This window comes from Thermobia domestica, chromosome 7 (genome assembly GCF_964235325.1).
Source record: "Thermobia domestica chromosome 7, izTheDome1.hap1.1, whole genome shotgun sequence".
Taxonomy (NCBI): Eukaryota; Metazoa; Arthropoda; class Insecta; order Zygentoma; family Lepismatidae; genus Thermobia; species Thermobia domestica.
In genome coordinates, this window is record NC_137460.1 from 150,220,969 (window position 1) to 150,248,565 (window position 27,597).

At 35.8% G+C, this 27,597-nt stretch overlaps 3 protein-coding genes across 3 annotated transcripts in view; 2 read left to right on the plus strand and 1 right to left on the minus strand.

Moving 5' to 3' along the window:
- Positions 1-6,874, plus strand: part of LOC145690488 (aurora kinase A-like) — a 58,596-nt gene extending 51,722 nt beyond the window's left edge. The window contains exon 11 of the mRNA XM_081765411.1: positions 5,240-6,874. The gene's annotated coding sequence lies outside the window, so the exon portion shown is untranslated. The remainder of the gene's footprint in view (positions 1-5,239) is intronic.
- Positions 6,875-10,776: 3,902 nt separating this feature from the next.
- On the plus strand, positions 10,777-15,634 carry LOC145690490 (uncharacterized). Its single transcript, XM_081765413.1, has 2 exons — positions 10,777-10,985; positions 13,973-15,634. The coding sequence occupies exons 1-2, from the start codon at positions 10,866-10,868 to the stop codon at positions 14,642-14,644; spliced, it is 792 nt and encodes a 263-aa protein (XP_081621539.1). The 5' UTR covers positions 10,777-10,865; the 3' UTR covers positions 14,645-15,634.
- Positions 15,635-15,755: 121 nt separating this feature from the next.
- On the minus strand, positions 15,756-24,147 carry LOC145690491 (uncharacterized). Its single transcript, XM_081765414.1, has 3 exons — positions 23,537-24,147; positions 21,208-21,349; positions 15,756-18,740 (listed from the first exon to the last, which is right to left on the minus strand). Exons 1-3 carry the CDS (start codon positions 23,671-23,673, stop codon positions 18,639-18,641), a joined length of 381 nt encoding a protein of 126 aa, XP_081621540.1. The 5' UTR covers positions 23,674-24,147; the 3' UTR covers positions 15,756-18,638.
- Between the last annotated feature and the right edge of the window lie 3,450 nt (positions 24,148-27,597).

The window sequence follows — 27,597 nt, forward strand, 5'->3', positions numbered from 1 at the left end:
GATACTAATGGGGATGAACTTGGACTTAAACGGCATCGGAAGTGTTACTATTCATCTCATCGATCTCGAAAACTATGAACTCAACCCTAAGATCGGTCATTTTCGATCATTTTATATGTTACCCCTGTTCACTTTCCCTGAGTGTGCTAGGGGTCTTATCCCTACTGAAAGCTGAATTTAAAGATCATCAAAACTTCTACCAATCAACTTAGGGACACCGAAATCTATGAATTCGCCACTAATATCGGTCTTTTTTAAAGATTATTTTTATAGTCCGGCAGTTAAGGGGTTCAACTCTGCATTTTGTGACTAAAAAGTCACACTTCACACAAATATTCTTTGGGCTCTAGTCAACAATTTAAGAAGGGGAGCCAAGCTGAAATTCTTGGTGGGTGGCTTTGCCAGGCATGGTTGCCTACCTACAGGAGTATATCACTATTTGCAGCGTTTGATTCGGTATTGGGCATTCAAGAATTGAAACTCACCAATCAGGTTATGGACCCCGAAAACTATGGTTCGATACTAATATGAGTCATTTCGATCATTTTTATGTCTCCCCGATCTTACCCCGACAGTACTAGTTTTCAGACTGTAATTAATACGTGACCAAGTAGTATGTATATATAATATTATACATACATACTGAAAATGCGTGCTGAAAACCTGAATTAAATTTTTGGACTCGAAATGATTTGGATTTTGCATAATAATATAACATGTTTGAAGAGTTGAAGATAAAAATTACTATTATTAGTCTTTGGTTGTGAAAAACTGCTGCTTAATTGTGTTAAAATGCTTCAAATATAAATATATGTTTAGAATTATTTGGTATTAGTTAAATAATATTGTAATTTATGATTCATTGAACGTAACTACGGATTATAAGAAATGACGTAACCATAAACCTTGCAATAACTTCTTGATCTGCACTAGCATTAAACCACTGTAAAAATATGTTGATGAAACAAGTTTGCCAATTAAAATATGAGTATACGAGTTAGAGACTTATAGGACAGTCAGAGAGAAGTAAATTATTTTCTTAAAATACATCTTGTCACCTCTTCTAGTGTAGTCTTGTTCAAGGAAACTTGGTCACCCATTTCTGAAAATCCCTGCATTCTTACGTACAATTGGAATTATGTGTGGAATTTCTTCGGATATAGAGCTGAAATATTAGAATTTCCTATGTACGATTGCCACAACATGACCTAAAGCAAGGGGGATCGCCAAGATTTTCTAGTTGTGAACTGTATATTTCAGTACCCTCGTTCATATTTAGAGATGTATTGCAACCTCAGTAATTATTACGTTAACCATACAAAACAAAATTTAATTTGTAAGCTTGTATATTCGACATCAGCTATACAATCTCGTTCAAAAATTCTTACATGATACCCACCTAGATTTAGAAGGCCATATTTTGGCAGCAATCATATATAGGAAATTCTTATGCTTTTCTGAGGATCTCAATTGGCAGGGACGTACGGAAGGGGGGGGACACGGGGGTCCGGACCCCCCCGAAATTTCGACTTTTTAAAAATTTAGCCTAATTTTAGGGGCAATTTTAGCAATTTTAATATAAAATAGCTTCATATTTAGTTTGAACCCCCCCCGAAATAAATTCCTGGGTACGCTACTGTCAATTGGTGAAAGGAAATCGAGATTTGTTTAAGTTCTATCTGTAGGTAATAGTTCAAGGCTTTCCAAAGAGCTAGATGGCTAGGTTTCTTTTTTAGAAAGAGTAGTTAATTTCTTTCGTTTTTGAATGATATTTATTTTTAATGGTAACTGTGTTACAAAATGTAAATATACTAACTGAAATACCCATTTTCGCACGGAGAGAATAGGTTTATGAAAAATAGAGCCCCTTGTCTTAAGATATGCATTTCAATGAAAGTGTGATGATTAAAAAAAATAAACAATAAGATACTCTGTTTTGGCATAAATTTTGAATTTCCTTATCTTCTCTGTGAACAAATAACGAGAAATTTTAATATTATAGAAATTACACCCCTTTCCCCTCTCCGGAATTTTCAAAAACGATCAAATACATGATCTCGTATTTGTAGTGAAAAGTTTATGTACCGAGTTTCATCTACCTTTAGGTATTCGTAAGTCACACTATTCTTGGCAAAAAAGTTCAACACCCCTTAAAATACGTTTCCAAAAATCCGTCCTTATAGTTCCTTTCGTGACAAGAAATATTCTGTCCAAATTTGCTTCTACCTGTAGTAGTATGGCCTGGGTGATGATGAGGCACCCACTTCTATTCTTTAATAGAATAGTATGAATATAACAATCCTCACCTGTACATACAGATGGTGATCAGAAAAATGGAAACACCTGTAATTGGCAACACGTCAGATGTATGGGTTGGCAGTGGTATCGTGGCGCCCGCAGCGCCGGACCGCTGGTGGTGGTGCGTTAGGTCGGTCTCCATACTACGTCAGGCGCAGTGGAACAGCAGTGTCCAGTGGCTGCAGCAGACGGAGGTAGTGTAAAATGGGAGACCTCTCAGATTTTCAAAGAGGGCAAATTGTTGGTGCGCGGTTATGTGGAGTGAGTGTGACGGCAGTGGGTACTGTGTTAGGTGTGTCGCGTGGGACAGTGTCGAAGGTGATGACGTCCTACACAACACACGGGAAAACCACATCGGGGAAGCGGAACAGTGGGCGGAAGAAAATCATGAGTGACAGGTCATGCAGGATATTAAAGCGCATTGTCACGCAGAACCATCGTGCCACTGGGGAGCAAGTGACGGAGGAACTCAATCAGCACCTCCCCCACCCTGTTTCGACAATCACAGTCCGCCGCGAATTACATGACATGAACTTACGGGGTCGTGTTGCACGGGTCAAACCGCTCATCAGGGACCATAACGCTTTCGCACGCCGCAAATGGTGCCGCGACCATGCAACTTGGACCGTTGAGGCCTGGAAACGTGTGATATGGTCGGATGAGTCATCCTTCACCCTATTCCCAACCGGCCGTGTTTATGTGTGGAGAACGCCCAAAGAAGCTTATAATCTGCAGTGTCTCCGCCCAACTGTGAAACATGGCGGCTTCTCGGAGATGCTGTGGGCCGCCATATCATGGTTTTCATTGGGTCCTGTGGTCACACTTAGCGGACGAATCACTGCCAACGATTATGTCGCAATTTTAGAAGACCACTTGCATCCTATGATCCGGATGTTGTTCCCGGACAATGACGCCATCTTCCAGGATGATAATGCACCCATTCACGCAGGTGGCGTTGTTGCAGCGTGGTTTGAGGAACATCGGGATGAAGTTCAACACCTCCCCTGGCCCGCCCAATCCCCAGATCTCAACATAATTGAACATCTGTGGTACGTCTTGGAAACACGGCTCCGGCGACGATTTCCACCTCCATCCTCTCTCACAAAACTGGCCGACGCCCTGCACGAGGAATGGTGTAAAATTCCACTTGCTACCATTCACGACCTCTATGCTTCCATCCCACGTCGCATCAAGGCTGTTCTGAAGGCGAAAGGTGGCACGACACCATATTAATCTGGTAAATTGCAATTTGTTCAGGTGTTTCCATTTTTCTGATCACCATCTGTATATACAATGAAATTTAATTATCGGTGTGAAAGCAAAAAATTTAAAAAGGCCTTTCCCAGTACGTAAGATAGTGAAATCGGTCCTTGGTCTAAATTGGGTCGTTATTGACCCAAAAGGTTACCCTTGACCTAAAACTACCTCAAAAAAATTTTGACCCCTTACCGAATTATCGTATCGCACATGTTCAAAATTGAATATTTTTAAATTTTGGTTGGTGTGGTCGCAAAATTTTGAAAGTTTCACATTGTAGATACTATCTAGATGTAATGTCTAGGTGCGATTTTTTGCAAAACCATCTATGCGTATTTCCTTTATTTTTTTGCGTGTTGAAACTTAAAAAAGAATGTAGAAAAAAATTTGGGAGGGACACGTTCCTGATTTTTTGGTTAAAAAATTTGTTATATCCTTAGGTACAACATATATTTTTTGGGGGGCCTGAAAGTGATGGCAACATTGTCAACAACAAATAAAACTGAAAACAAACGTGTTTTTCGCACAGTTTTCCTACCATTTTAGTGCCCTCAAGGTGAGGGCCCCTTCAAACAATTCTTTGCCAAAGTTTACAATTTTCCTTTCTCTTGCGTCCCTTCCGCTTCTGTCGTTCTTCTCCTGCTTCAATTGTGTCAATTTCAGAAGAGAAACTCCAAGTATATCTCCGTAACAGTGCTTCCACTTCAGCCGACTCTTGCACAACGAAGTTACACACATCTCATGGTAGAGAGCGCCACTGTGTGCGGCCAGTGAAGCAAGCACTGATAGATACGAGGAGCCGACGCGAGGTGTGTGTAACTTCGTTGTGCAAGAGTCGGTTGAAGTGGAAGCACTGTTACGGAAATATATTTGGTGTTTCTATTCCGAAATGGACACAATCGGAGCAGCCGAAAAACGATAGAAGCGGAAAGGACATAAGAGAAATGAAAATCGTAAACTTTGGCAAAGGATTGTTTGAAGGGGCCCTCACCTTGAGGGCACTAAAATGGTGGGAAAACTGCGAAAAACACTTTTGTTTTCAGTTTTATTTCTTTTGACAAGTTGCCATCACTTTCAGACCCCGAAAAAAATATATGTTGTACATAAGGGTATAACTTTTTTTTTTAACCGAAAAATCAGCGACGTGTTCCTTCCCCCTAAAATATTCTAATTTTCAACACGCAAAAAAATAAAGAAAATACTAATCGATGGTTTTGGAAAATATTGAACATTTACATCTAGATAGTATCTACAATCTGTGAAACTTTCAAAATTTTGCGACCACCCCCACCAAAATTTAAAAAATATTCAATTTTGAGCATGTATGATACGATAATTCGGTAAGGGGAGGGGGTAGGGGTCTTTTTTTAGGCAGTTTTAGGTCAAGGGTAACCTTTTGGGTCAATAGCGACCCAATTTGGATCAAGGGCCGATTTCACTATCTTACTAGGAAAGACCCTTTATTTCGTTTGTAATTTACTAAAAATCGAATTCAAACAGGTTTATCTAAAGCTGTTGACATACTAAGCCAATATACACTTTTGCAGCTCTCTCTACCATGTCATTCCGAAAACACATTTTATGCTCATTTATTTTAAGTTCATGTCTTAATAAAGTGAATGAAATGTATTATATTTTGTACGAACACTGAAAAATCTCATATGCTTTCTCTTTCATATTACAGATAGAAGTGACAATATGCCAAAAGTGGTTACCTGATTCCTTGGATGACGTGGCAGGGTTCTTAAGACGTGCTGTGAACTTATCACCAATACATTGAGGACTGATATTTGAATGCATTTCAAAGTATTTAGTTATCACGTAAAGACTTGAAGCAGTTATAATTGCTTTCATTAGTGATTCTCTGTTCTTAATGAAGAAACTAAATTCAAGTTTCGAGATTATAATAACTTCGAATAGTTATAGATAAAATGGATTGATATTGTTTCAGTATGTCTACCGTAAATGCATACCAATTGACTTTCGAAGTTAGACGTGGATTTAATCAAAATAGGAAGTTGAAGAAATGTATTTTATCGTATAAAAAATTAATTCATATATAGTAATTTTAGTTATAATCTTAAATTCTCAAGTTATAGTGTAATCATGCTGCTTGAAACGAAACTACTATTGTTATATAAGGAGAGAATAACGCTAGAAAATCTTTGGATTTATATGTGGTCAGAAGACTATAGATTTTGTTTAGCGTTCCTTCGTAAAAGTACTCAAATATAATCGCAGTAATGGAAATTAACTTTGAATAATAATCTTTTAAATTAATGAAAAAATGTTAATTAGAAAGTTTTGCATTTACCTTCATAAATTTGAAATAAAAGCTGAAGTAATAGCAATGTTTAATGAGAAACAAATTTATGCGGTAGGTAATAATCTGAAAAAAAAAAAAACACTATAAATCAAAAACAAACATACATAAGAAGTTGAGAAAAATATCGTCTGGAGAATGCAGAGTTTCTGCTTCATCTTTTGGTAAAATGGATGTAGTTCTTTAAAATTGTGTGTACGGTTACCAGTTCATTGTACCAATCTTCTCTTAATAGGGGAAAAAGTTGCAGGTTCATTCAAATGGTCCAGACTGGCATTTTCTTTAGCTTTCGAGCAATACGCATAGCTCCACTTTCATATATAGTAAGCTTCCTTCCTATTGTTGAATCCATGGTTTAAATTATACGAGGAAAAATAGTACAGTATTAGTGTGATACAATACGGTATTTAATATATATATTGTGTATGTGTGTGTGTGTGTTTTTGAATGAATGAATGAGTAACAATTGTTAACAGTAATGACTGTGAACTGGATTTTTTTTTTTTAAATTTCATTTGGAATAATTTTGACAATATTACGAGCGTTGGGGATAAAACTGTTGGTATCAAAATATATTATATATACATATATGTACGATTTTTTTTAACTAAACTTTTTATGATTTTCATATGTATGTCTTTCGTGTAAAGTCCTATGAATCAGTCTTTTCGTAATCTTTATTTTTGAGTGTTTAAGCTGTATCAAATATTAATTTACGTACGAACTCGTGAAATTGAAGAGTTGACGTGCAATTTCAATTAAGTTTTTAATTCATACACATGTTAATTAATATGTTAAAAAACGTATAATATTTAAATAGTTATCTGTCTTTGGCTAGTTTCTGACAATAGTGCCATGTAAAAATATTTGGATTAATGAATATTTTCCAACATTATTGTTACCTTTCTTTTTGATGCAGCATATTATATACATATTGTTGTGGGAAAACGAATGTACTGTAGTAATGTTTGTGCATAAACTATTGTTTTCATCGTAGTTGAGAGTCTTATTTACCTAATTTCAAACTAAGACGAATACCTCTCCATTTTGAGTGGTAATCTACAGTAAGAAATGTTTTAAGTAAGTGTGATTTTTCTCTTTCACATTCTATTGACTTCATATATAAAATTTCTGGTTATTACATGAAAAACGATCTTACTATATTGTGAGGTAGTGGTGTAATGATGAACTAAAGATCTAAGGTAAGCTGTTGTTCAAACTATAGCTTACTACTACAGTGATAGTTTTCTCCATATAACAAATCTTAATTTAAGTAGCAATGCAGAATTTGCGGGAGTTGGTAGCAAAATGCATGATTCTGCGACACTACATGTGGACACACTTCATAATATATTAAATTCAGTTTTGACACATTTTCATTGGTGAACGTTCATAGTCTTCGCTGCACCAATAGTAATCCTAGGCAGGACACAGTGGTTTAGTGCTGGAGCGGTTACCTCTGGTATAAGGGATCTCTGGTTCGATTTCCAGCCATGTGAGTTTGTGGCGAACAACATCGTGTCCATGAGTTTTCTTGGGATCCCCATTTACTCCCACATTCTCATTCACTTTCATTAAATCATGTCTCCTTTAGTCTAAAAACATAACCATGATACGTAAAGCTAGAAAGGGTCTTTCCTAGTAAGATAGTGAAATCGGCCCTTGATCCAAATTGGGTCGCTATTGGTCAAAAAGGCTCCCTTGACCTAAAACTAGCTCAAGAAAATTTTTGACCCCTCCCCTTATCGAATTGTCGTATCATACATGATCAAAATTGAATATTTTTTAATTTTGGTGGGAGTGGTACAAAAATTTGAAAGTTTCACAGATTGTAGATACTATCTAGATGCAAATGTCCATTTTTTTTTCAAAACTATCGATTAATATTTTCTTTGTTTTTGCGTGTTGAAAATTTCAAAAAAATGTACATTGTGTATCGGTCACGAAAGTCATGAAAAAGTCACGAAATCAGAAAATGGTCATGAAAGTCAAGAAAAAGTCACGAATATTTTTATGTGTACAAATATATGAGCACAGACTGGAAAATTATGTTCTATAAAACGTCAAAATTCACCACCAAAAGTGTCTTTATGATGGGCTTTAGACGCTACTAAATCGCAAGCAAAGCCGCCTTCTATCGCATGCATGAAAATTCGGCCTAATTTGCATCCCAAATTCGCTCTTGAGAATGTTAGGAAATTTTATGGTTTGGTAAAGAAAAGGTCACGAAATTTCATTTTGGAATTTCGACACCCTGTTGTAGATTAAAATTTAGGGAGGGGGACGTTCCTGATTTTTTTGGTTAACAAATTTGTTATACACTTATGTACAACATATATTTTTTCGGGGCCTGAAAGTGATGGCAACATTGTCAAAAAGAAATAAAACTGAAAACAAACGTGTTTTTCGCACAGTTTTTCCATTTTAGGGCCCTCAAGGTGAGGACCCCCTTCAAACAATCCTTTGCCCAATTTCGCAATTTTCCTTTCTCTTGCGCCCCTTCTGCTTCTGTCGTTTTTCGGCTGCTTCGATTGTGTTCATTTCGAACCAGAAACACCAAACATATCTCCGCAACAGTGTTTCCAGTTCACCCGACTCTTGCACAACAAAGTTACACACAGCTCGCGGTAGAGAGCGCCACTGTGTGCGACCACTGAGGCAAGCACTGATAGATACGAGGAACCGACGCGAGGTTTTAACTTTGCAAGAGTCGGTTGAAATGGAAGCACTATAACAGAGATATAGTTGGTGTTTTTATTCCGCAATGAACAGAATCGAAGTAGCCAAAGAACGACACAAGCAGAAGAGACACAAGAAAAAGGAAAATTGTGAACTTTGGCAAAGAATTGTTTGAAGAGGCTTTCCCCTGAGGACCCTAAAATGGTAGAAAAACTGTGCAAAAAAGACTTTTGTCTTCAGTTTTATTTCTTTTTGACAATGTTGCCATCACTTTCAGGCCCCGAAAAAAATATATGTTGTACCTAAGGATATAACAATTATTTTAATAAAAAAATCAGGAACGTGTGTCCCCCCAAAAAAATTTTCTACAATTTTTTGAAATTTTCAACACGCAAAAAACTAAAGAAATCACTAATCGATAGTTTTGAAAAAAATTGCAAAATTGCACATTTGCATCTAAATAGTATACAATCTGTGAAACTTTCAAAAAGTTTGGACCACCCCCCACGAAAATTTAAAAAATGTTCAATTTTGAGCATGTATGATACGATAATTCGGAAAGGAGAGGGGTCAAAAATTGTCTTGGGGTAGTTTTAGGTCAAGGGTTACCTTTTGTGTGAATAGCAACCCAATTTGGATCAAGGGCCGATTTCACTATCTTACTAGGAAAGGCCCTTTCATTTCAATAGTTATCCTGACCGTCAATATTTCACATGGGATGTGCATCTGTTTGCAAAGACTTGTGAATAATAGAATAAAATTACAACGGAAATCTGTAAACCATTTGTGACTAGCGCCTATTTTCAGTGGTGTACGCAAGGGAGGTTTCAGGTTTTAACCCTCTCCTTAGACAAAATATAATCTAAAAATAAATATTTACCATATGAAGATATGTATACAAACACTTGAAATGTTATCCACTAAAAAGTTTTTAAATTTGAGGATGGAATGTCGAATAGATCCCTAGCTTAGTGATAAGCAAACTGTCTCGAATTTCTTCGAAACTTCAATTTTAAACTCTACTAAATTCAATGGTTTACTGATATCATCTTTATAAATCTGACAACCAGTTTTAGAACTTGAAGAATTAAGTGAAATCCATCCAAGCATTGAAAAAGAAATTAACAGGTAATTTCAATTTCTTAGCCCTTACAATTTACTGACATATTGTGCCGATGTGGCGTATCAGTTCGATTAATTCAGAAATTAATTTATATATTACTCGCAAATTACCTTCATGTTTCTCAAAACAAAAGGATGTAAATGGGGATGAGAACTGACAATTCATACGGAACTACCATCATAAGAGGTTATGCTTCAATGTATAAATGAAACTCAACAATTCCAAATGATGAAGTAAAGACTAGATAGGTGGAAGGCAAAAGAGTGGAGAGAAAAAAAGGATTTTGACTTCTAGGATAGAAAATAAGCACTTGCCTTAATTATCCTTTATTCTCGGCAATGCTGAAGCTATTCCAACTGATGAGATGATTCTCTAAAGTTGCTGTATAACTTCCTGACATGGATTTCAGATCCCGTCAAATCTGCCATGGGCGACGAATGGATCGTCATAGGTCAACTTAATGATGACCTCTGGATGGTGACCTGCTGTGCGGCTACTTCTGTAGTGATGAACTCTCGCAGATCGCACCTGGCAGTTGGCCTGTGAGCGATCCTAGACTCCAATAGTAATTCTTGTGGCGATATACTTCATTCTGTGTCTACGTTCACAATCCACTCAGAGAAGTATGGTCCAATAGTTTTGATAGGAGAGGACAATGTTGTCTTCGGTCATACAACCAGGAAGGCTCGTAAAATCCAAAGGAATGTGTCATGGTAGTTGAAGTCTATCGTTTGTTGTTTTCCTTACCAAATGTTATCTATATTTTTTAAAAAAGAAAAATTGAAATCCGTGCCAAGTCAAATAAATTAATGCATAACGAAATATCTGAAAAATAATAACTCTGAAATCTAAAGCTGACCATTAGATGGGCTAAAATAGTAATAATAATAATGACTCAGCATCTTGAGATTTAAATCCATGGACGAATATTATTATTATTATTATTATGCTTCTTCAGTATTAATGAGCCACTACTTTCCTGAGCTAACCTCTTAGCCTTGATGTACGACTTGTCTACTTTAATTATAAATTATGCTCATATAAAATGTATATAACGAAAGTACTTGTAAAACTTGAAAGCCTTTCAATTTTGAGGCATTGAGATAATATATAGACCTAGAGGTGCCCTAATGCGAGATCTTTGATGGTATCGAACTCGCAAAAATCGAATCGATCCGCCATATTATGCAGGGAATAAAAGATAATGATAATGTATACTTGTGTTATGTGTTGATTATCTGTGTTTTGAAGAGAAATTTATGCCGAATGAATAAACTTTCTTTGGAATTTTATAATAATTCAAAGGTAAGTTATTTTCTTTCCTTTAAGGTTTAAATAAATAATAAAACGTGATTGTGTACTTATAATAATATTGGGTGAATAGGCATATGCATTGCATTTACACTGACAAAAAGCTCGTAAAGACTACTACCTAGAGAATTGTCAAACTGTTATTAAGTTTGCTTATTTATTAAATTGTATGTTTATGAGTTGGTAATTTTGCCAAAGAACCTACAAGTGTTCTGTGACACCTTGGCAAGGAAACTAGATGGTTGTAGAGGGAGTAGGTCTACTTTGCCTATGTTAAAAATTGCTAATGATGTCAATTACTGGATAAAGTAATCCTCACTCAGTGTTAAAAGCAGCAATAGACATATCTCTCATACAAGTCGCACGTTATTTATCGATATTCTGTACAAAAAAAAAAAAAAAAAAGTTATTTGTAAATGGGTTCACGTTCACTTTAGCAGACGGTTCTACCAAATTTTTACACATATCTTACATTTTCAGGATAGATTGGAGCTTTGTATTTCTTTTAGCGGAGCATGCACTAAATTAGGAGCTCCATTACTAATTGTAGATTGACTTCAGGAGGGCTCTGTATAAGTACAGTGTGGACGTATGGCATAAAAACTGGGCAAGGTTCTAGAATACGGATTCCCCTCCCATTTAGCTGTAATAAAGACAGAAATCGACGTGCCCTGCGGGGCTCTAACCCGCCTCCACTCGCTCGGCAATACTCTGTGAATTAAAATTTGGACTTTGGTACAGAAAGGAACCAACCTTGCTACTAACCTATATGGAGGACCTGTGTTCTAGAACCCCCCTTGCATAGCATTCGTGCCATTTAGTGGCCACCTAGCACAAGTTAGGGCTATTGTTTAAACTTGGGGGGAGCAGCTTTTTCACCTACTTTTTGCGATATTTTATTAAGATTCTGTTTCATTCCGGTCGTTGTATGGTTTCATACCTTAAATTAGGATCCATAGCATATGTAGTAGTAGTAGTAGTAGTAACAGGTGAGAAAGCTCGCAGGGGTTCGTTAGGTTCTGTTCTCGACATGAAATGGGCAATCACTACCACTTACCTTTATAGTTGGAACAGGTCCCATACTGCCTACATAAAATTCTGTACGATACTGTCTTGACTACCTGAACACCACTATCAACTCATGTCTCCTGTAAATTATATAGGTCTGTTGTATTTTACCACTCTTGGCCCACCAATACTAAACATTTCCCAAGTTCGTGTTTTATTTATTGCAGTTTTTAGGGAATGTTCTAGAACACAGCCCCCCCCCCCCATAAAGATTAGTACCTAGGTTGGTTCCTTTCTGTACCAAAGTTTAACTTTTAATTCACAGAGTATTGCCGAGTGAGCGCTAGCGAGTGAAGGCGGGTTAGAGCCCCACCGGGCACGTTGTTTTCTGTCTATTACAGCTAAATGGAAGGGGGACCTATGTTCTAGATTCTTGCCGCTATGCAACCGAGTCTGAGGAGAAGCGCAGCAAGGGGGCCCGAGAGGCAGGGAGAGGGTGCTTCCGGAGGGAGCAGGCGCGTCAGCGACGGAGGGTATACGCATAAGCGAGAACAGTGGAAGAGGACACTTACACATACCATACTTTCACTATAACTAAAAATTCATTTCAATATGCTGTACACTGCCAGTAATTACTTATATTCACACTTCCATTCCCTCACGAAAAATGTTTCACCTATCAATTTTCTACTTGGTAGATCCGTCTGCTTGAATAAACCCTTTATATTTCATGTACAGTATTATATATATGTTTGCATTGCTGGTATTTGTTAGTTAAAAATCACAGGCGTTTCGATTTACCTTCAAAAATAATAATTTCTGATTTAGTGTTGTAAAGCGTAGAACGGATAACGTAAAGGGTTGTTGCATTTGGTATTGTTCAAAATCTACGGTAATTTTTAGGCACTTGTTCCAAGTTTGCCTCCCACAGATTTTCTTGACTTCCACTTTTCTTTCATCTGCACAATTTGAGGAATTAAACTGAGTTAAATACCTGAAGAGCAGAGCGCTGAAAATATGACAAGTAATACAATATATGCCAGAGGCGTAGATAACTAGCCCATCATATGTGTACCATTAGTAATTGTAGTATTTTCTAAAACGTAAAGGACTAAAATGTTACTTATTGTTGTGAAGTTGACGCACTTCTCACATACAGCATTGCCTATGGTTTCGTATTACAAATTAGAGAGCTCCCAACTGGGGGTCCGCGCCATTATTTATACGCATAAACAGTAGTGGGGGTTAAACACGTTTTACTCCGACTATTCTCACCCACTACACGCTTATAAGACATTTGAGGTCCTTCACACTTCGACAGAGTTGACAGTGTAAATCATAATAATATAGCAGTTTTTAACTGTGTTGGAATATTTTTTCTTGAAGAACATTGGCAACACTAGTCGATCTTAACGCCACTACTGGCTATAAAGCGAAACAGTAGGGCATCGTAGCTCAGTGGTAGAGTACTCTTAAAGGTAGGGTCCCTAGTTGAAACCATGTCCAATTCAAACATGAGCTTTCAGTGGACAACAACGTGCTCTCAGGTTTCCTCGGCTTCTCCAGTTCCCTCCCACATTCTCATTCACATCCTCAGAAAAAACACCCGGTTTTTCCGGGTTGGACCCTTTAAAAACCCCTGGATTTTGATATTTTGGTTAGTATATTATTGATACAATTAAGCTGATCTCATTGAAAGTGATTTTTACTAGATTTTGGAAAAATACATGACTAAATACAGCTGCATTTTCGAAAAAAAAAAAAAAAGTGCTCGTAAAATATCCGTAATTTATCGCACAAAGTATCGGAAGTGAACTTCCAACAATAAAACCATTTATTTTACAAAACATAAATTTAATTTGGAAATTTTTCAAAATCTTATGGCGCCTCTATAGACGTAATTATAACTTTTATGTATTGATTTATTTTTAAAAAAATATCAACACTCATTGATTTTTGTTACATTGTTTCAGGCAACAAAAAAGTGGAAATCTCCAAACGTCCGATGTGTAGATTTTGAAGATCAGAGCATTCAGCGTGAGATTATTCAATCAAGCAAGTCAATTCCCAGAAAAGTCGACAATCGTAGTATGGTGTTGGAGTCGTGTAACACAACTTTACCTATCTTAAAGCAGCCTTCTCATGGTGTTTCTAATGTTGATACGCAGTCACTTGACCCTTCTTGCAGTGGAACGGAATTAACACCACGAAAAAGACTTTTGAAAAGGAAGTTGTTTGAAACAGAAACCAAATGTATGGAATCCAGAAAGAAGATGAAAGCATTGTACTTGAAGAATGAACGTCTTAGAGAGAAATGTGCAAGTATTCAGGATATTGTGCAAAATCTTAGAGAGAAGTGTATGATAACAGAAGGTACTTTAGAAGTGTTGTTAAAATCAGTACCCCTCAGTGTGGAAGGTAATGCAGTGGTGAAGTCGCTCTTGAGTCCGTCGGGTAACAAAAAATTTGATCCGGCTCTCCGAAGTTTTGCGTTTACACTTGACTTCTATTCCCCAGCTGCATATGCGTATGTTCGTAAAACATTTAACTGTGTGTTACCGCACTCACGGACTTTAAAAAAATGGTACTCTTCAGTGAGTGGAAAGTTATGCATTGTATATTCCTTATTTTTTGCTGATATATAAATGCATTGTTTATTGAATGATCTGATTCAATTTCTTATGCTTTTTGAAATGATATTGCTTGTGTAAATTTTTCATTAACTGGTGACCTTGACATGTAGAATTCAAGAAAGGTTAATCAAGAATTTATTCTGGATTGTTAATATTACAAGGACTAACTATTTGTATACTTATTATTAACCTATTTCCAGTTAATTTTTTTCTTTAAATTGATAGATCTTATGAAATGTAGGTCAATCTTATGTAAAAGAAATCAAATCTGATAGAAAGAAAGTGGGTAAAGATTTTTAAAAGCCTATTGACTGTCATGAAAACCGAAAGTGTTCATGGAAGCAAATATGTTTTATGAATTCAAAGTTCAAGTATTACAGGGTAAACCTATGTAACTTCTTAGGGCTTGAATTTTGTAAAATCTGTTCATAGTAGGCATCTGCATCACAAAATGAACCTACTGACCAAACGTAATGATTCTAGCTAGGGTGGTTTTCTCTCCTTGTTAATCAGTGTGTAAATTCTGTCCACCCCTCCTTATTTACCTCCTTAGAGTTCGATTTTTCCAAAATACGTTTTCAGTACACCTCTACATTACAAAATCAATATACTGTTCACATTTCATGCTTCTAGCTTAAGTGCTTTTTGCTGGGGGTTGATCATTGAGTGAATGTGTCTGCATCTGTATTTCGCTTTTATATGTTTAGATGTATATGGTTTATTGAACGCTTCATACAAAAATTGATGTACAGCGTTAGAAAACGTCTATATTGACAAAAGAGAAAATTTTTTTTGTGGGGTTTTCTGTGACTTTCTACATCATACACAGATGCAATATTTAAAGCTTTAACTTCACATTTATGACATTTGCTTGCTTTCATGAACGTTTATTAATAATGACTTTAATAGGCGAAAAAGGCCGATCTTTACGCATCCCCCTTTAAATTGGTTGAGAATATGTGACAAGTATAAGACATTATATTCTGTTCTAAGAGCGACGACATTTCTGTATTTCTTGTATTTCTGAAGCATTGTATATACAAATGTACTCAAACCTAAATGAACAACTTAATAATGAATATAACTATTATGAAAAGTAAATTATGTATTCTTTTATTGACGTATATAAATTACTTCTATGAGCCAAGTTCATGGAAATACATTTGCCAATTTGGCTTCATTCTAGTCGTTTTGATACAAACAAAATGTAATTACAGTGAATGAATTGCTATGACAGTATTTACTCAGTAGTGACTGTAGTAACTGAAATGAACGAAAAATTTGCGCCGCTTTGTACTAATATAGTTCTGCTCACGAAAATGCTACGGAATGCATAACGTACTGTAATAGTGTATAGATATTGCAGAATCATTTATGGTACTCAATTCAGATTACTACATTGTGTGTGAAAATAAGCATTGATTGCTAGCGGGTAAATCCTGGGTTCGTTATTCAAATATGTGAAAGTAACATTCAGTTTTCTAAGAGTAATCCTCATGGTTACTAGGGACCTAATTCCTGTCTTCACTCGCAATTACTATGTCATTATGTTGGGATTGGGCTTCGTTGTGTTTGTAAAGTTAAATAGGCTGAAGTTGTCTCCGTGAGTTCCTTTTCTAAGACAATCTAATACAAGGTAGGAAATTTCAATAAAGGAAGGAGGGTATTACCTCATAGCGAGAGTATGATTTTTGCCTACGAAATTCTTAAAATAGCAACGAATTCAGATAAAGGCTACCTGCGACGGATGTAAAAGTGCGATTATTTCTCATTTCTTAGTTTTTATATATATCCCGGATCGGAAAATATGCACCTTTGCTCGCTTCGCATACAAACTCAGGATACTCTATTTCTTTTTTTTTTTCACACTGAATCCGAGTGTCTATGATTTTCTCTGTTTGAAGTGAGATGGCCTTACGATATTACGCGCCTCTCGGTACAGTAATTCTTCCAGTAAGTAGTTCATGGATTCAGTCCTCAAAACTTTCAATATTTAGCACGGGGGTGCATATTACTGCATGTTTATGCATTTAATGTTCAAAACTTACTACGTATTAGGGCAGATTTTATAGCGTTTAATATTGTGTACAATAGCCCTCTACGTGAAATGTTTTATTAATTCAGCATTTGAATCGTTTATTTATGGAACAACGTTAACTCCAGAGACCACATTTAGGTGATTTTTCAATTAAATGGAATGAACCGTCTTCAAGAGAATATTCAGGCACGTTCATATAGAAACCTATCTTTTATTTATGAAAGAACGTAACTACATTTTTGTCAGAAAGTTAGTTATGAGTTTCAGATCATTATCCTGGTAAAAAAATTGATTATTTTTAAAATTATTTTTCTCTCCTGAAAAAGCTTTGTCTCTGGAGTTTTTGTTTCATAAATTAACGATTCGAACACAAAATCAGAGGACTGAATTAAAAACACATTAAGGAACTGTTGTACACAATATTAAACGCTGTAAGTTTGCTTTGAAAAAAAAAGGAAAATTTTGAACATCAAATGCAGAAACATGCAATAATATACCCCCTCTGCGAGATGTTCAGGTTTTTTTCTTTTTGTATGAACTACTTAGGAGAGGTATTACTGCACCGAGACGCTCCTACCTTATTTAGTTTCTTAGTTTAAAGGAAGGTCCACACTGCAAGTGAGTCACCTACCCTTCTGCTCACAAGAGTTTGGACATCGCTTGATTTCCTGTGGAACGGATTTTTCATATCCTTCCCACTCCCCTCACCTCATGACTCGAGATGCCTACATACGGGCATGCTGAAGGAGGCAATTTTCCTAACAGATAACTTCCTACCACTATACCGGAGTTAAGAGAAAAGATTCGGTCATTTGCTTTGTCATTCTAGCAAACCGTGTTCACTAGCATGTTCATCGATCTACAGGACCGCTATGAAGAATATGTGCGACATAATGTTCAACATTTTGAACACAAGATATACAGGAACGAAATTAAATGGAATGAACCATAAATTTACAATATGTGTTGAGTAACATTTAGTTGACATGCATTTGCCAACCTTCTTATGTTTCATTATGTTGTACAATAAATAAATAAATTCAAGCGATGTGATTTCAGTAGTTTGTTTTGCCGCATACAGTAGAACAAGATGTTAAAGTTTATGACGTTTGGTTACGATGAAGCCTACTTTGCATTTTTTTAAGACTAGATTTTACAATTGATTGCAGTGAAAACAATATTGAAAAGGTATTGAACATATATATTACCGTCCTATGAAAACGTCTGACAATCATTTAAAAAAAACGATATGGACGCCGAGTAGCCAAGCATGGACATTGTGAGTAACAATGATTTGTACGACAATGTTTGCTCTGCATGAAGTTATAAAACATAAAATTTCGAACAACAAATAGTTACAAATGTACTGAAAGAAGTTTATTTACTGTGGTAAATGTCTTAAGAATATACAAATCAATAACCGATATTAAAACTTCATATTGTTTGTTAGAATATTTGGCGCTGCAATATCACAGATATTTGCGCTTTGCTTACTTTCAAAATAGTTATCATAGTATGAATGCACAGGGATAAAGATGGAATAAGGACTACAGTCAAATTAGCAATACAAACTGATCAGTCATTAGAAGAATCATCGTTACGAGGTGGATCCGGTGACAGAGCGTTCCTTGTTTTCACATAATGCGCACGCACAAGCATCAATATGTTGAAGCCTTTGTGTGACGCATACACGTGGACACTCCTCTGTTCTAAACGTTTTGGTCTGTGCGAGAACAGCTAACCATTTCCAATATTTCTTAAGTAATATTTTCTGTTGTCCATTTTATTTGGGCCACTCACCACTTGTACATTAAGGATGCATTTCCTGATTCTAAATGTTTCACTGCTTTTCCTGCGAGGATTTCTTTTTGGAATATAGCTACAGTCAATATATCCTACAACTCTAGGAATACTAGCCATTTGATGAAATTGAACTTGAACTGTCCTCAAACAATCAGGAATGGGGAATCAATCACATACGTCAGGCGACGAGCAAAGACTGATGATACTTTCCTCACAAGCTCGCAAATTGTTGGGTGGCTCACGAAATTGGTTACCTTGAATGTGTATCTGTAAAACAAGCACAGAAATACGTTACATAAAAAAATTCAGGAATACTCTTTTTGGAATCTTTTTTGCTAATTTAGCAACTTCAAAATTTATTCAGGTGATAAGACTGAAAATTATTCAGATGCACCTATCCCGTGAGAAACAACGCTACCTATAATTATGGCAAGTCACATTTGTGTTTACTTTTGATTATAGGAATGAGTAGATGAAAAATGGCAAAAGATTAGCTAATTTTTAATAAAATCCCTTTTGGAGCAGCCTCATTGCCGTTAAGTTTAACAACTCTAATTTACAGTTTATTTGTTTATATCTGTAAAATAAATTATATTAATCAGAAAATGAAAAATATAACTAAGTTTCTTAGATTATGTTATTTTGCATCAAATGCTGTAGCTAAGACACCTACATAATTTTATCAATTATCAATTATGAAGATGCAATGGGAGAGTAGGAAGAAATGTCTACGTGTATATTCTTCTCTTTAACAACTTGTATAGTTCTTTATCTTGTTGAAAATTATTGAACCATGAATAAATTGATTTAATCTGTTATTTTTGTTCTGAGCTATTTTCTAAAGATATGATATAAATTAATTACGAAAGTGACTTTCATATTAACAAACAGTATTGCGAATTATGCGGTTGATTCATCAGATATAAACTTTGATATCTAGCACTGAATCATGGTTTCTAGCTGCAAAACTTTCAAGAAAGGAAAAGAGCAATTATGTAAAAGATTAAAATATTGATTATTAGGAAAGATAAGACAAAGATAACAGCATAAACCCTTTTTGTATAATTCGCCATTAAAATATAATCGCTGGTACCTACTGTTTATGTGACAAAATTTTGCTGTGAAATGTTCAACACCATTAAATAATCGAAATTGCATTGTGTGTTTGGTGATGTAACATTTTATTGGGGACTACAAAGGTGTATATTTTCTATTATACGATGTGTAACCCAGTATACAGCGTGTATCAAAAAGAATCATCCGGTTTTAAACAATAATAGTATCTATTCTGTCTTTGAGTGAGCAACGTACTGTTGGAAAGAGGAAAATCTCTAGTTGTACATGGTTTCAGCTAGGTAGCAGCAGTGTGCTTGAGTGAACGACCACTACGATTCTGGTTAAAATGGCATCTGGACAACAGAAAGCGTTTTGTGTACTACGTTTTGCGGAGTGCAAGTCAGTGATAACTGTTCAGTGTGACTTTCGTACTAAATATGGTGTGGATCCTCCTACTGCACAGAGCATTAGACGATGGCATGAACAATTCCGAACAATAGGCTGTTTTTGTAAGGGAAAATCATCGGTACGTCCTCGAGTGCCCGACGCAGACGTGAAGCGCGTCCGTCAATGTTTTACACGCAGTCCGCAGAAATCCGTTCGTTGTGCAGCTCGACAGCTCAACATGCCCTCAATATCCCTCTGGCGTGTGTTGCGTGTTGTTTACACATGAAACCATACAGAATTCAGCTACTGCAAGCTCTTTGTGAAGGTGACAAAGAACGACGTATGGAGTTTTGTAATTTCATTCTTGGCAAGATTGCAGAGGACGACAGTCTTGTTCAACGCTTAGTGTTTAGTGACGAGGCAACATGCCATTTGAATGGAAATGTGAACCGCCATAATGTGCGAATATGGGGAACGAAACACCCACATGAAGTTGTAAAACATGAGAGGGACTCGCCAAAAGTTAATGTGTTTTGTGCAGTTTCCCGAAAAAAGGTGTACGGTCCATTTTTCTTTGCCGAGAACACTGTGACGGTGATAACCTACCTTGATATGCTTGAGTACTATCTTTTGCCACAGTTGGAGACTAATTCGAATGATTTCATCTACCAACAGGATAGGGCACCGCCACACTGGCATGAGAAAGTGCAGGATTTTTAAATCGAACGATTCCACAACGATGGATCGGTCGCACTGGACCAAATGATGCAGCGTTACATTACTGGCCTCCGAGGTCACCTGACCTTACTGTATGTGATTATTTCTTGTGGAGGTTTATAAAAGATTCCGTTTATGTGCCTCCGTTACCAAGTACATTGAATGAATTGCGATATCGCATAACGGCAGCTGTGGAAGCTGTAACTGAAGACATGCTAGCTGCAGTTTGGGACGAATTTGAATACCGCATGGACATATGCCGTGCATCTCACGGGGACCACATTTTACACCTATGAACAGGTGCAATAAAAACTTTTTGAGTTTCCTGTCATTCAAAACAAAAACTATTTGTATATGTTTATTAGTTTCAGAAATACAGACTTGCCAAAGTGGATGAATCTTTTTGATACACCCTGTATAATAGTATGGTCTGAAAATAATGAAAGAGAAACATGATTTTACTACTGGTAATATTGAGCAATAAAATATTAAACTAGTTTTTGAAAAAAACTGAAAATGGCAAACTACATTTTCAAATACATATGTTATGTGCTTCAAAGAAAATAGCGCCTACCTGATAGTTCCCACTCACATAGAATCTTAAAATCGTGAGTACTTTAAGAATTGCTGGTAGTGAATGTTCCCGCAAAATAATATTTTCTAAATCGTCTCCCAGTAATGGAAAAATTTGTCTCAGAAATATTACTTTCGAAAACCTGAAACGAGAAAAGAATACAGTTTGAAACTAAAACCAAAATCGACACACTTTGTGTAATAAACCTATTATCAACAGAAATAAAACCTAACCTAAACATTTCCAGTTAGTACTTGAAAATCAAATTAGCGTGTTAGCTGAATTTAAAGGTGGAAGACAGGCCATGACCTGTTTGGAGAAGGAAAATAAGTGCGGTGTTAGTAGTTAGGTTAGGTTGCTGTCGTTTTATTTTATACTTCAAAATGAATTTCTATTTCTGCGTAGAAGTCATGGTACAGAAATGACCAGTGCGAATATATGAACAATGGAAGTGAGACCGGTTTTTGAGTACATGAACCTTTGTACAATACACATGTGCAGGAGACATGCTACGGAAATAACCAGGCGCGGAGATATGGACAACCGAATAGGCCTTTATGTCCGCCCCTCATAATTTCCGTAACATTACTCTTACACAGGTGTATTCTGTGAAGGTCCCTGTATCTCTACTGAAAATTTCATGAAAAACGAGGAATATCACAATGGTGAATGACACTCAAGACGAGCAGCGTATATGTGACGTACAAGAGAGTGGAGCAAAACAAAGCTTCAACACTACCAACCGTCACTGACGCACCTGCTCCCTTCGGACGTAGCCCCGTGCTACAGAGCGGGGCAATTAGTTTCGCCCTGCCCTGACTCGTTTAAATAGCATTCGTGCTCTTTAAAGGCTATCTAACACAAATTAACTTTTGATTTTTGAACTGTCGTTTTACGACATGTCTGCACAAGGTATGTCATATAATGTTTAAGTCCCCCTAAAGTTAATCTATACATATGAATGCAATTCCCTCCATAAGAAACAATGGAGTATGTTTAGTAAAGCGGTCCAGAAGCACGTAAAAACACAAAATTTACAGGAGAAATGAATGATGCAATTACTTAGACGTAACATAACGTAACCAAATCTAACCTAACCTAACATAAACTAACCTAAGCTAACCTGAACTAACCTAAACTAACCTAATATTAATAGAAATAAGCGAAATTCTATTTTTGTAAGATTATACAGGACCTCTACACTAGTATAACACAAACTAACCTAACCTAACCTAACCTAAACTAATCTAACCTAACCTATCCTAAACTAACCGAATGTGAACAGAAATTACCAAAACTGTAACATTTTTTAGAGAAAAGAGCTGGACCCCTTCTACTAAACATAGGCCGAAACAATTTACAAGATCCATTTCCGGACCAAAAGAAGTCATAATTAATGAATTGAAACATGTATACTTAATCTAGAATAGACCAAATTGTGAAAATTTTACATTGTGTACAATTAAAGCCTGCCTAACCTAATCTTGTGTCTACTTCGGTAGCAAATCGTAAACATTTTACATTTTATGTAAGTTGTGTCTGCTTCCGAATTGCATTATACTTTTTGGCTAAAGACAACAAAACACTACCTTCTTAATCTAATGATACGAACGTGCCGATATATTGAGATACAAGTTGAGCACGTAAATAATTTCCTTCTGCCAATTTAATTTTACACAAACACAAACCAGTATCAAGTATAAGATTTGTTTACACAAGTAATGAATTTTGGTAATAGACTATATATAAGGTCATACTTTCCTTTCTCTTCATGTTCCTTGGTTCCTGAGTTGCACGATTTTCTGTCTTAACCTTGTGCAGCACCCATGCGTATGGTTATTATGTTATTGTATCTTGCACTAGATGTATTACAAGGATCTCCTGTGAAAATTAAGTTATCCTAACCTAAACCACCCTAACCTATTTTGTTATTGCATAGTAGTAAAATAATATGTAGTTATTGTGTTAAGAAGTTTGCTGTAAACTTGAAACTATAAATTATACTTGGGGTTTTTTTTACACATAGGCTAAATGAAACTTATGATTACAGCAATTTAAACATAGTATACAACGCCATGAAATAGACGTTTCTTGGTTCAAAAAATGTGACGAAAAAGTTAAAACGAAAGGTCCAAAGGGAGAAGTACCCAACGAGAATAGGTTCTACGATCCGTAGCGAATACAACTGTAAAAATTGCCAGAAAAGTAAAGGAAAATGAGTGAAACTACTCATACTTAGTTTGTAGAATGAATATTTGTTATTTTTTTCACTATGTTACTGTTATTAAATTAGCATAAAAGTTAAAATCAAAACGCATAGTTGACTTACCTGTAGCTCTCAAAGAATTGATTATCGTTATACAGTTCCAGTGGATTTTCCATGTGCCTCGTATGTCTTGATGCATCATTAGTCATCGCAAAGTAATATTTTTTTATATTTGTTCTTCCACATTCAACAAAATCCATACCAAAAAATGAATGACTATACTGTTAAAGAACTCAAGGAAGGCTTAAAGTTGGTCGATACCTTGACCTATCTAATCCTTGTACATTGTATACAAATAGAGTTCGATATGTACGTTTTCTTTGTTTACATATATCAGCTGACTGTAAATTGCGGAATACGCCATCTTGGGAAGGGATATCTCGAATCGAACGCTACAATCGAGAGTTCGCTCGAATCAACACTGCGACATAGGGAAGGGCACCTCTAGGTCTATATATTATCTCAATGTTTTGAGGCTATATGACAGCGTTTCCCAAGAGGTGTGCCGTGAATGAGCCGCTGGTGTGCCGCGAGGAAATCGAAATAAAATTATTAATTCCATAGCAATCAAATTGCAAGACATAGGGAAAAATGAGGACCTCTACTACGAATCTACAATTTCAAGTTTCAGACCTTGTTGCTTTTCTGTACATTTTTAATGTTGAAAAATTATTTTTTATCATTATATGACCATTATTGCTTCTTTATTGTTGCAGTCTATTTTGTAACTTGAAATTTTAAAATATCATTCGATCTTTTCGACAAACCAAACATGCACATAAATTACCTACATTAGTCTTTTAAAAGATCAAGAGATTTGTTTGTTCGTTCGTTATTTAGTGATCTTCCATCTTAGTGAAAGGTTGGATACAGTTTTCGAAAAAGAAAGTGTATGTTTAAAAACCTGAGTCCAACATTATATTGCAATTGTTTTCTATTTTTAAATTACAATAAAAAAATAAGCATAATGATTTACCACGGGGGAAACCAGTGATCGAGCTTTTTGTCTATGAGAAGATCAGTAATCACAGAAAAAAATACCACGGTATTTTATAATTACAAATACGTAATAATATCTATGAGTGAGTGTGCCGCGAGAATTAAAGTTATACCCGTAGTGTGCCTCAAGTTGAAAAAGGTTAGGAAACGCTGCTATATGATATGGGACCCACTGCTTAAAGTGAGCTCAAAAAAATTTTAATCTCCAATGAATCAATCCATTTTTATTTCTTAAATGGTCGTACATTATGTTATGAGTTTTATTATGTCCCAATACTGGTACAATGGAAAAGGAGAGAAATACAGGTTATTGGTAGATATTATAGGTCAAATATCACAAATAATGCATTAAAATATACATATTTATTGGATTGTTGTTTATATATAACTTTTCTTCAGTTAAACATGCGAGAGTCTTGCAAGACATATGGTTAAATAATTCTTTTTCTGCATTAATTCAGTGACAGGGTATATCTTCCCGTTTCAAATATTTAATACTGTGTATTTCAGAAATAGGAATACTAATTAACTGTGATTACTTCTAATTTTAACTTAGTTGACATTTATTTACTTTCCTTGTAGAGAGTGGAACCCAGAAATATCGTTAAACCTTGGATCTTTAATAGTTATGATGACCTATATTCAAGAAGTGCTATTTTTATTTTTTTCTACTCTGAAAAAAAGTTACAAAAATTCACATGTTGAAGGCAGATTTTATTTTAATTGTCACTGTGTTGTCTCAAACACTAACAATTGCCATTTTTTCTTTACAACTGCAGGCATATGAATAAAACAAATGAGTGAACGTTCTGAAACTACTCTTCCAAACTAGGCGAGTTCAATACTTAAATAGAAAATAGTAGATTCATAATTTCCGGCTGCAACAGAGCGATCATGTAAGACATGAAACAATCGGGCGTTGAATCCACATCAAAAACAGTTTCTCGCTAACTCTTACAATTATTACTACGCAGGAATCACTAATGAAATGAAAATTGTACTAGTTCTTACTACTACCGGTTTCAGTAGAACAATAAAGTAGAGATTATATGTATTCTTGGGATTGTCGCCTCCTATCACCATTGTCGCTCTTTCATGATCAATATTAGAACTGGAAGTTGTAGTTGTCTTCTACAACTTTTGTCTGCAATAGGGAAATAGTGTCGGAAATTAAATACTTCACTGTGGTACTGAATTCATTAAAAAAAAAAAAAAAACTGTTGAAACTGGAAGTCATAGATTGCTACCACTTCCAGTGTGCATGGAAGGAAAAAGATTGAAATGAAAGTTATTCTTGAGATGCTCAATTCATATCAGATTTCTTGCTATGAGAAACTGAATCTATTTCAAATGATAGCGTCTCGGTTATATATATATATATATTATTTTTTATAGCGATCAGCATTTAAAGCGGGAATGAATAATTTCTACAACTTCCGGTTTGAATAGTGTTAATGGAGGGGATGAAATCTAGTCTTGGGAGATTGAATCGATTTCAAAAGAACGCCTCTTGCTATCTTGTACCGCTTTTGCTTTCGATCAATGGGGTAGCTCAGTGATAGAACGCTTACCTCTGGTGCGCAGGGTCCCTGGTTCGATCCAAACTCGTACAAATGGGAACTAGCACCGTGTGCGTGGGTTTTCTCGGGGTCCCATTTTCTACATTCTACTCTCTGTCCCACCCTAGGAAGATTATAAAACGGAAATGACGTTCAACTAGCGCGATGTTGCCACTTATTATGAGTAGGAGGAAGTCGATTTGAGAAAATAAAAAAGAACACAAACCAAACTGCGCAGCGGTAAGCGACTCAATAATAATAATAATAATAATAATAATAATAATAATAATAATAATAATAATAATAATAATAATAATAATAATAATAATAATAGAAGAGGAATTGTAATTACTTACCTCACGTAATCTATTCCTGGAGGCAAGAAGCACCCAAATCTTTACTCCACACAAGTTCAGTGGGAGGGAGTTCGCAATGATAAGGGGGAGACGAAGAACTTAATGCCTTCTATTCTGTAGGAGACTTCTGTGTTAGAAGCAACTTTATTTAACATTTGTATTACTTCAAATTTGTTGCAGCTTGAATCACATTCAATACTTTTCTTTTTAACCACTCTACAATTTCTTTTTTGGAACATGATTTCGTAAGGATTTTTTCGTCTTTTATTGAGTATGTGCGGTCATTATCTATAACAATCACGGAATTTGGTGGTACATTCGAAAAGAGTATTTCTTGGAAATATTCATATTCTGCTGCTCAAATTCTTTGTGATAATCAGCTGTTTTTGTGCCGCGAAAAACGAGGTCAGCTCCAGGAATTTACCCACTCTCAGTCATGGTATGAATCACACTATTACTCCCCCCCCCCCTTTTTTTTTTTCAGAGATGCCTTGACGCCTAAGGACAAACCCTCTCTCCAGCTTCACTGCCTGGTTTCGAAAATATGAATAAACGTTTAATAACATGATTTTTTCACCAGTAGAAAGAGGTTTCCCTTCTTTCTTTGCTTCTTATAACAATGTGGGAATTTTTAGCCACTGTCTCCAAAAATACCACTATAGCAGTTAAACACAAAATTAACTACTAACAGCACTAATAATAACACAGATAACACGGAATAACTATAACAAGAAAATAACAAAATAAAACAAAACAGAAGAAATTTGCACAACAAAATTCACTGAACTATCACAGAACACAATGAATCAAAACTGTCATCCCGCTTCCGCCGACGTGGCAACAACTGAGCTCATGTTGCCAAACTTACCTTATCGTAAGAAGTTTAACTGATAAAGAATGAGTTTGCATACCTCTATTATTATTCTAACAGTCAGTCTTACTTTCTTCGTGTATCTACTGCAAAAGTAGCTCCATTTTAAAAAAGTTTTTCGATACACTAATATTTGAGTGAGAGTAAATCTGACAATCTTACTTGTGTCATGCTTCTGCTGTTGTTGTCGGCTACCGTTAGGGTTGCAAGCACTTATATTAATATGCTAGATGAACTTACCAGCTACGCTGGACACACGAACAATTATAAACTGCCGCGCAAGTCAACTCTGAAGTTTAATTTGTTTTTACCACAATCTTCAAAAACATTTTAAATTCT